Below are 10,178 nucleotides of genomic sequence, written 5' to 3'. Positions count from 1 at the left end.
CGCCTGACAATAAAACAAACAACACACACACACACACACACACACACACACACACACACACACACACACACACACACACACACACACAGAGTCTCTCCCTCTCTCTCCCAGCTGATGATAGAACTGATCTCGGTATCGATCGACCTGTTCCGCCTGGTTTTCGCTCTACAAAGTGTTTCTCTGGATCTATAAAGTGTTTCTCTGGATCTATAAAGTGTTTCTCTTGGATCTATAAAGTGTTTCTCTGGATCTATAAAGTGTTTCTCTGGATCTGTAAAGTGTTTCTCTGGATCTATAAAGTGTTTCTCTGGATCTATAAAGTGTTTCTCTGGATCTATAAAGTGTTTCTCTGGATCTATAAAGTGTTTCTCTTGGATCTATAAAGTGTTTCTCTGGATCTATAAAGTGTTTCTCTGGATCTATAAAGTGTTTCTCTGGATCTATAGTGTTTCTCTGGATCTGTAAAGTGATTTTCTGAATTTTGTGTTTTTTCAGTGAAAACAGAATCTGGGTTTTAAACATGTTAAATAGTTATTATAAATTGATTAATTTGTTTCAGAAGAATCTGTCTCATTCACAACGGTCAGTACAGGTTTAAAAGGTTGCAGGTTCGATCCCCTGTCTGTCTACATGTCAAAGTGTCCATGAGCAAGACACTGAATGCCGAGCCGATCAAGCCGGTCCCGCCTCCAGTGTCCAGAAAAAGCGGGTTATATTTGTTATGACTGGTTCTGCTTACAGGGAGAGACGGAACAGGACACAGGAAGTAGGAAAGTCAAACACAAGGAGAAGCAAAGACATCATATAAGAACTTGAATCATCATGAGAGTTTGTGTAAATCTATGAGCAGAAGAGCTGGACGGTGGCTGAGAGACACTTTTAATAAAAACCCTGAGAGAACAAACACTGGAGAGGAGACATGGCGGCAGATCGGACCGCCGCCACCGTCTGAGTGAGGGCCGGTGGGCGGGGCGGAGTGGCGGGCCACCCAGGACCGGTTCTGTTTCAGCTGGCAGAGATCCGAGCAGAGATCCAGCCGATGGAGAGACTCTGCTGAGGACCAGAACCTGAACATCCCCCAGAGACCCGATCCTCACGTCACTGACATGTCGTCCATGTGGGCCTGCGTCCCAAACGACAATAATCCGATTGTTTTCAATCAGATTGAAGAAAACACCGCGTGAACTGACTGGCAGTGAGACCAGCTGTGGGAGTGAAATCCATTCACCATCTTAGTGTGAGTCAATCCCCCTCCCCGCCGCCAGGGGCCGCCGCAGCCCCCCTCCCCGCCGCCCGGGGGCGCCGCAGCCCCCCTCCCCGCCGCCAGGGGCCGCCGCAGCCCCCCTCCCCGCCGCCAGGGGCCGCCGCAGCCCCCCTCCCCGCCGCCAGGGGCGCCGCAGCCCCCTCCCCGCCGCCAGGGGGCGCCGCAGCCCCCTCCCCGCCGCCAGGGGCCGCCGCAGCCCCCCTCCCCGCCGCCAGGGGGCGCCGCAGCCCCCCTCCCCGCCGCCAGGGGCCGCCGCAGCCCCCCTCCCCGCCGCCAGGGGGCGCCGCAGCCCCGGACGCCTCCCAGCTGAGGAGGAAGGAGCAGAAGTAGGTGAAAGGTGAAGGCGACCTGTTGTCGTTCTGTCTGTCGCTGATTCTTCTCCGCTCTCACCTCAACATGCTGCACAACACCGGGTGAGTCCTCCGAACCGAACCGAACCGAACCTAGCCGAGCCCCTCCGAACCGGGCAGAGCCCTTACGAGCCGAGCCGAGCCGAACCGAGCGTCATGTGTGTTTTACTGTGTGGGAATGTGTCTTACAGTGCGTGTTTCACTGTGTGTGTATTTGTGTGCACGCGCTCGAGTGCGCCTTAATGTGTATGTCTTACTATGACTGTTTTACTCTGCGCTCGCGTGTGCGTGCGTGCGTGTGAGAGTGAGTCTAACACCCTTGGGGCTAAAGTCCATTTACCACTTTAGAAGTTACAGAGGTGCTCAACGTGTGGTCTGTGGCCCCTGGAGGGTCTGTGGAGGTCCTGTGGGGGGTCGAGATTTTTTCCAAACCTTTATCCCAGAAGACACGGCTGGACCCGCCCACATGTGCTGAGCCAATCAGGAGGCAGCGATAGATAGGCGGGTTCTGTCGGGTTCTCCTGATCGGACCAGCTCCGGAGGTTCCTGTTCCCGAGACAAACGGACCGCTGTAGAACGCGACCTGGAACCCTCCAGCTCCGCCTCAGAGAGGGTCTCCTGGTGGGGGCGGGGCCTCTGGTGGGGGCGGGGCCGGTGGAGTCCAGCTCCGCCTCAGACCCCCGCCGGGTGGAGGGTCTCCTGGTGGGGGCGGGGCCTCTGGTGGGGCGGGGCCTCTGGTCTTGCAGCGGTTCTGAAACCTTCTCAATGTTTAAACTGAGTCTGAAGTTGGAGCCAAAACCAAGAAGCCGCTGGTCCAGTCGCTCGTTGACCGTTGATCTGTGGTTGTGGGCGGAGTCAGTGCTGTCCTGCGCCCTCTGTGCCCGCCCCTGGTGGCCCCTGTTGGCCCTCAGTGGCCCCGGTGGCCCCCGGGATCAGCCCTGGTCTCCTATGTTCCAGGAAGCTCGCCGGCTGCACGCTCTTCGTCACGGGGGCGAGCCGCGGCATCGGGAAGGCCATCGCGCTGAAGGCCGCCAGGGACGGCGCCAACATCGTGATCGCCGCCAAGACGGCGGAGCCGCACCCCAAGCTGCCTGGGACCATCTACACCGCCGCTCAGGAGGGTGAGCAGCCTGCCGTTAGCGGTTAGCGGTTAGCGTAGCGTGTCTGACCTGCTCCCGGTTGCAGTGGAAGCCGCCGGCGGCCGCGCCCTGCCGTGCGTCGTGGACATCCGGGACGAGCGGCAGGTGGGAGACGCCGTGAAGAAGGCCGTCGACACGTTCGGAGGTGAGGCTCCGGTCATGTGACCGCGTGGCGACGCCGCCTCAGGGTCCCGCCCCTCTGGTGATGTCACGGCCACGTTTGATTGGCAGGTATCGACATCCTGGTGAACAACGCCAGCGCCATCAACCTGACGGGGACTCTGGACACGCCCATGAAGAAGGTGGACCTGATGCTGGGAATCAACCTGAGAGGAACCTACATGACGTAGGTCACCTGTTCCTCTAGCGCTGCGGCTAACGGGCTAGCGGGCTAACGGGCTAGCGGGTGTTTGTTCCGTCCAGATCCAAGCTGGTCATCCCTCATCTGCTGAAGAGCCGCTGCCCTCACATCCTGAACCTGTCGCCTCCGCTCAACCTCAACCCCGTCTGGTTCAAGAACCACACCGGTAACCACGGTAACAGGGCAACAGCTGTCTCGCCGCCAACACCAGCGCTAACATGTCTGTGTTCGTTTGCTAGCTTACACGATGGCTAAATACGGCATGTCCATGTGCGTCCTGGGAATGGCCGAAGAGTTCCGGGGTCAGATTGCGGTCAATGCTCTGTGGCCCAAAACTGGTGAGTGGCTAGCAGCTAGCATGGTCTGCTGCTGTGAAATGCTAATGCTAACGCTAACGCCGGTGTCACCGCTACAGCGATCCAGACGGCGGCCATGGACATGCTGGGCGGCGAGGGCGTCGGTAAGCAGTGCCGAACCGCCGACATCATGGCGGACGCGGCCTACGCCATCCTGTCCAAACCCACGGACTACACGGGACACTTCCTGGTGGACGAGGACGTCCTCAAAGCGCAGGGTGTCCAGGACTTCGACTGCTATGCCGTCCAACCAGGTCGCCGTGAGACACCCGCCGACCGCAGACAGGAAGCGGCAGTGTCATGGTTCTCACCCCGGTCTCTGATTGGTGGACAGGTCATCCTCTGCTGCCGGACTTCTTCCTGGACGAGACACCGGAGACCGTGGCCCAGCAGATGGAGCAGCACGGTAATCCCGGATCTCCGTCCGGTAGGTGGTTCCTCCAGACGTTATTGGGGTCTGAACCGTCCTCTTACCCTCCGACCCTCAGGGGCCACGCCCGCCTTCAAACCCCCAACGCCGTCAGAGGCCACGCCCCCCTCCGGCTCGCCAATAGAAGGCACGTTTGACGTCATCAGAGGAGTCATCAACGAAGACGTGGTCAAGTCGACACAGGGCGTCTACCAGTTCGACCTGTCAGGTGGGACCACAGCCGCGTCCGTACAAGGGCGTCCGGTGGGCGGGGCTAAGGAGCACGACATCATGTGGGTGTGTCTAACGGTTACCTCTCTCTGTCCTCGCCAGGGGAGCATGCTGGGGTTTGGTTCCTGGACCTGAAGAGCGGCTCTGGCAGCGCGGGACAGGGTCCGCCCCCCTCCAAGGCCGACGTCATCATGACGATGAGCTCCGCCGACTTCAGCAAGATGTTTGCAGGTGAGTCGATGGCGGCGGCGGGGACCCAGCGCCGGCGCCGCCCTGTTGACCTGCGCTGCGCTGGCCGCTCGCCGGCGCCGCCCTGTTGACCCGCGCTGCGCTGGCCGCTCGCCGGCGCCGCCCTGCTGACACGCGCTGCGCCGGCCGCTCACCGGCGCCGCCCTGTTGACCCGCGCTGCGCCGGCCGCTCACCGGCGCCGCCCTGTTGACCCGCGCTGCGCTGGCCGCTCGCCGGCGCCGCCCTGTTGACCCGCGCTGCGCTGGCCGCTCGCTGGTGCCGCCCTGCTGACCCGCGCTGCGCTGGCCGCTCGCCGGCGCCGCCCTGTTGACCCGCGCTGCGCTGGCCGCTCGCTGGCGCCGCCCTGTTGACCCGCGCTGCGCTGGCCGCTCGCTGGCACCGCCCTGTTGACCCGCGCTGCGCTGGCCCCTCGCCGGCGCCGCCCTGTTGACCCGCGCTGCGCCGGCCGCTCACCGGCGCCGCCCTGTTGACCCGCGCTGCGCTGGCCGCTCGCTGGTGCCGCCCTGCTGACCCGCGCTGCGCTGGCCGATGTGTTTCAGGGAAGCTGAAGCCGACGCTGGCCTTCATGTCGGGGAAGCTGCGGATCAAAGGAGACATGACGCTCGCCATCAAGCTGGAGAAGCTGATGGGCCGCATGAGCAAAGCCAAGCTGTGAAGCCCCTCCCACTGCGCCCAGGCCCCGCCCCCTCACGTCCCGGTGCCTTGCTCGACCCAGCGGCCTGCACCGTCTCTGCCGTGCAGCGGGTGGAGCCGCCGCAGCTCTACCTGCTGTCCCGAGGACGGAATGCAGCGACTCACTACACCACCTGGTGGAACCACGTGGAACTGCAGACCCTCATCAGGAGTCTCCCGTTTCTCGTTTGAAATGTTGTCAGCTAATTTTCTATCAGCTAACGTCGTGTCAGCTAACGTCGTGTCAGCTAACGTCGTGTCAGCTAACGTTCTGTCAGCTAACGTTCTGTCAGCTAACGTTCTGTCAGCTAGCGTTCTAAGAGATTGTAACTGAGGTGAATAAATCCAACAGTCCAGACAAACTGTGGTTCTGTGCTTCTGGGTCTTCATTCCCACTGAGGAACCGGTTTTAGAACACACCCAGAACATCCTGCAGTTCTGTCCTTTAAAGCTCCGGATCATCCAGAACGTCTGCAGTCGCCAGATGGAACCGCCACACCACGGTGTGGACCCCCCGGGCCAGAGCACAGTAACCCCCGCTGTGGACCGGATCCAGGACCCCCCTCAAGACTGGCCCTGCCCCCTGGAGCGCTGTGGCCCCGCCCCCTGGGCCTGTCAGGACTTTAAGCTTCTGAAAGTCCAGCTGGTTCCTGCAGGTGTGTCCGACCGTCACTGCTGTGGTGACAGAGGTCAGACACACCTGCAGGAACCAGCTCGTCCAATCAGGAGAGACAGGAAGTAAAGGAGCGTCCTGGAGTTCAGGGAGTGGCGGAGCGCTCAGAGTCCAGGAACAGATGATCTAGATTCCCTCCCACTCACAGACTGGGGGCGGTGGGGGTTGAAGGGAGCAGTCCTGTAATGGAGTCCAGATCAGGGAAGGTTTCTGGTCTCTGGGCTGGAAACAGGAACACCAGGGTCTGGTCTGACAGAAGGACCTCTGGACTCAGGACCCTGATCACCCCTCTGAGGTCTGATGGGAACCAGGTTCTGGTTCTGGGAGGAGGACCGGAAAAACCTGTAAAAACAAGATTCTACTAGCAGAGAGACCCTGATCTGGACTCGTCAGTCCTCCACTGAGAGGGAGCAGACCAGTGATCCACCGGGGTCACAGCGGGGTCACACTGGGGTCAGGGTCCGACCAGGGTCAGAGCTCTCTGGAGGCTGGAGCTGGTTTGCTGGGGGGACACACTGCTGTGGTTTAAAGTCCTGATAGCCCTGGACCAGGAACAGGGGGGTCTTCAGTCTGGGGCTTGATCCAGTTTGCTGTTGGGGGGCTGGCTGGGGGGGGGGGGGGGCAGTCCCGACCTATGACCTCTCCCACTGTGGACGGCCTCAGTGGAGGAGCTTCCTATGATGCTGTGTGTGGTGTGTGTGAGTGTGTGAGTGTGTGAGTGTGTGTGTGTGTGTGTGTGTGTGTGTGAACCCTTCAGAAGCCCGCGCCGGGCCTGGCTTTGATAGGATTTTTTTTAAACTAGATTGTGAGCCTCGTCTGACCGACGCTCCGGTACGGCAGGTGGCGGTAATGCTCCTAGTTGGCTGCCAACCGCCGTAAAACTGCAAAAGGAGAAGAAGAAACAGCAGCAGCAGCAGCAGCAGAAGCAGAAGAAGAAGAAGAAGACGTAACACCGACGAAGAAGAAGAACCCGGAAGTGCCCACGTGAGGATCCCAGTAAAGGTAAGAGATCGGGGGTTCAGACGGTTAAAGTTCGGTGTTTTTTCGCTGCGGAGCGGAGAGAAGAGGCTTTTCTGAGCCGCTCCGGGAGGAAGAGACGGTGGCACGTGACGAGCTGTTAGCATTAGCGTTAGCATGTCGCTTCTGAGCCGCAGTGAACTCTGGAACTCTTTAACTGTTTAACAGCTGGACTCAGCGATCGCAGCAGGAAGCAGCAGTTTGGACAAAGCGTGAAGTTTATCCTGCTCCGTTCAGACAGATCGAAGCGTTCTGCTTCATCATCTTCAGCCTCCGGGTTTTCCTCACTGCGCCTGCTTCTCTCTCAGGGGAACATCTGGACTGTAGAAGCTCCAGATGTTCAGGTTCCTCTCAGCCAGTCTCAGAAACTAAAACTGTTTCTGGACGTTTTGTCTCAGCTGTTTTCCCTCCAGGTGGTTTTGGTGTCGTCCTCCTTCAGGGTGGAGAGAGAGAGAGAGAGAGAGAGAGAGAGAGAGAGAGAGAGAGAGAGAGAGAGAGAGAGAGAGAGAGAGAGAGAGAGAGGAGCGAGGAGAGAGAGAGAGAGAGAGAGGAGAGAGAGAGAGGAGAGAGAGAGAGAGAGAGAGAGAGAGAGAGAGAGAGAGAGAGAGAGAGAGAGAGAGAGCCTGGCCTCCATCAGGGTGGTGGAGGTCAGTGTTCATGTGTCCGGGCACACACACACACACACACTCCGCTGTGAACGCTGGGCCTCACTCCAGGATCTCTCTGGTTCCAAACCTTGGATCACGGCTTATTAAAGGAATCAGATTACAGCAGCAGGTTTCATGAGTTTACTTTGGAGTGATTTGGCCACTGGGAGTGAAGAAGGCGGCCCTCTTGCTGCTCGTGGGATGGACGGTGTGTCACGTTGTGAGAGTCCAGCTCCGGCCCGGCTCAGGGTTCTGCTCACCGCCCAGACACGCTTTGTTGAGACGTTCTCACGTCGCTCAGTGACGCTGTTGCTGGTGACCGGCGTGCTCCAGCTGTGTTCTCCCTCCTCAGTGCTTCATGGTCGTCAGCCGGTCCAGATGCAGGTCCAGATGCAGGTCCAGATGCAGGTCCAGATGCAGGTCCAGATGCAGGTCCAGATGCAGGTCCAGATGCAGGTCCAGATGTGCCGCTTCAGGACGGTTTCTGGATGTTTGGGTGTGATTCATTAGACTGAATGCTCTCTCACAGTCTTCAGATCTCAGTTGATTGATTTGTCCCTTGCAGGGCGATTCCGTTTGCAGTACCTTCACATTCGTACATAACATGTATATAAGACCACATCAAGCATAACGGAGCTCGGTGCAGTTAGCTCCAGTACAAATAAGAAACAGATCAGCGAGCCGGACCCGTCAAACCAAGCTGTGAGAAACGTTCCAGACCGGTAAGTAAGAAATGAGACGACTGTCAGCAAATATCCAGTAGTTTCATAGTAAAAGCACAGAAATGGGTAAACGTGGTATTCCTTCCTCTTCTCCTCGGCGTTTAAAGCGCGGATGGAGAGAGGCGCAGAGGAGAATTTCTATGTGTTTTCAGTCGCTGGAGGGACAGTGAAGCGGAGGCCAGAGGGGAGGAGCTGACCCTCCTGATGCGGGGGGGGGGGGTTCCGTCTCTGCCAGTGTTCTTGGCTTTCTTAAGCAGCTGGATGTTATACATTTCCTCCAGGCTGCTGAACTTCAGCCCGGCTAGTTTGGAGGCAACGCGCACAATTTTCCTGAAGGAGTTCCTTAACAGCAGGGTTACCGTAGCAACACAGGATACAGAAGGAAATAACAGACTCGATAAAAGCACCGTAAAGCATTTTCATCAGGCTCCTGTCTACCTGGAATTTGGCGAGCTTCCTCAGACAGGAGGCGCTGCTGACCCTTTTTACAGAGCATGTCGCAGTTCTCATCAGATCTGAGCGAGTTTTCTGTTATAGAGCCCAGATATCTGTAGCTGCTCACCAGTTCAACTCCCTGACTGTCAACGACACTGCGATGAGGAACCTGAGTCGCTCGCCTGAAGTCAATACAGACGTCCTCTGTTTTAGGAACGTTGATCTGTAAAGAGAAATCATCGCTCCAGGATACAAAATCATGAAGTACCTGGCCGTGGCTGACCTCCTCATCAGGGAGCAGGCTGACTCCAGCCTGACTGGCGGGACTGTTTTGTAGAAGAGCGTTAAACGCCATCTGGAGACGCCGGCGCTCCGGATCGCAGCAGGCTACGACGCGCTCGTGGTGAATTTAGTTTTCTGCGCTGGTAGATTTTGAGAAGGTGTGAGCGCAGCTCAGAGGGAGCTGCTGCTCCGTCAGGGCGGGTGGAGGTGTTGGGTGGAGACGTTCTGTCCTTCACTACCTGACCTGAACAGATTTTAAATATCATGAACTGCTCTCTTCAGACGGGCGTCTTCCTCACTGCCTGTAAAACGGCGGCGGTGAAGCCCCTTCTGAAGAAGAGCGATTTAGACCCCGATGTTCCGAACAACTACAGACCAGCATCCAACTGACCGTTTCCAAGTAAAGTTTTAGAAAGACTGGTTTTAACCAAGTCAATGACTTTTTAATGACTGACAACATCTTAGAAAGACATCAGCCTGGTTCCAGAGGGAACCGCAGAACCCAGACGCCCTTTAAAGATTTTAAATGATATCAGGTGGAATTTGGACAATGAAAAGCTCAGTGTTGGTTCTGCTGGACCTGAGTCCCGCCTCCCACACAGTACACCACCACATTTTGTTGCTGCAATGTATTTGTTGCCCATGGTAGCAAAAATATTCTTATCTGTATGTGTATTTTGTGTTGTTTTGGGTTTGTAATATCATAGAAATGAACAGGAAGTGACTTTGAAATGATGTCAATAATGTACGTAATGGGGTGGGATTAAAAACGTTGGCTTCTTCCTGCTTCCTTTCAGGCCCTTTATTCAGGATATGTAAGCACATGTATTACCTGTCCAGGTACGGCCGTGTTTGTGATCCCTGCGTTGAAATCATGTTGTTTCTGCGTCTTTGCCTGAAATAAACTATTAACTAACTAAATTTTAATGAAGTGACTGAGACCCCTGGTGGGCCTCTCTGGTACTGTTCTGAACTTGTCTAAATTCTTTTCTCACAGATCCATGTTTTTATGACGTATGGATACTTGTTCCTCAGGAAGCCATGAAATTAGGAGTGAGGTTCCCCAAGGCTCAGTTTTAGGTGCCATTCATTTTAACCTCTACATGCTTCCTCTAGGGGGCGTCATCAGGAGACACGGCATCAGTCTCCATGGTTACGGTGATGATGCTCAGCTGTTCATCAGTCTCCATGGTTACGGTGATGATGCTCAGGTGTTCATCAGTCTCCATGGTTACGGTGATGATGCTCAGCTGTTCATCAGTCTCCATGGTTACGGTGATGATGCTCAGCTGTTCATCAGTCTCCATGGTTACGGTGATGATGCTCAGCTGTTCATCAGTCTCCATGGTTACGGTGATGATGCTCAGCTG

The 10,178-nt window shown here is 56.7% G+C and overlaps 1 protein-coding gene across 1 annotated transcript; it reads left to right on the top strand.

The window, feature by feature from the left end:
• Positions 1-1,539: 1,539 nt before the first annotated feature.
• hsdl2 (hydroxysteroid dehydrogenase like 2) lies at positions 1,540-5,150 on the top strand. The gene is made up of 11 exons (XM_030085531.1): positions 1,540-1,677; positions 2,572-2,735; positions 2,800-2,898; positions 2,985-3,099; positions 3,177-3,280; positions 3,354-3,452; positions 3,530-3,724; positions 3,805-3,876; positions 3,959-4,108; positions 4,213-4,341; positions 4,900-5,150. Exons 1-11 carry the CDS (start codon positions 1,661-1,663, stop codon positions 5,013-5,015), a joined length of 1,260 nt encoding a protein of 419 aa, XP_029941391.1. The 5' UTR covers positions 1,540-1,660; the 3' UTR covers positions 5,016-5,150.
• The last annotated feature ends 5,028 nt before the right edge of the window (positions 5,151-10,178 follow it).

This window comes from Salarias fasciatus (genome assembly GCF_902148845.1).
Source record: "Salarias fasciatus chromosome 7 unlocalized genomic scaffold, fSalaFa1.1 super_scaffold_4, whole genome shotgun sequence".
Classification (NCBI taxonomy): Eukaryota; Metazoa; Chordata; class Actinopteri; order Blenniiformes; family Blenniidae; genus Salarias; species Salarias fasciatus.
This window is presented reverse-complemented; position numbering and strand designations above follow the sequence as displayed.

Coding starts and splice junctions, on each gene's coding strand:
- hsdl2 (XM_030085531.1), top strand. Junction 3,100..3,176: donor CTGAGAGGAACCTACATGAC/GTAGGTCACCTG, acceptor TGTTCCGTCCAG/ATCCAAGCTGGTCATCCCTC. Junction 3,281..3,353: donor CTGGTTCAAGAACCACACCG/GTAACCACGGTA, acceptor TTCGTTTGCTAG/CTTACACGATGGCTAAATAC.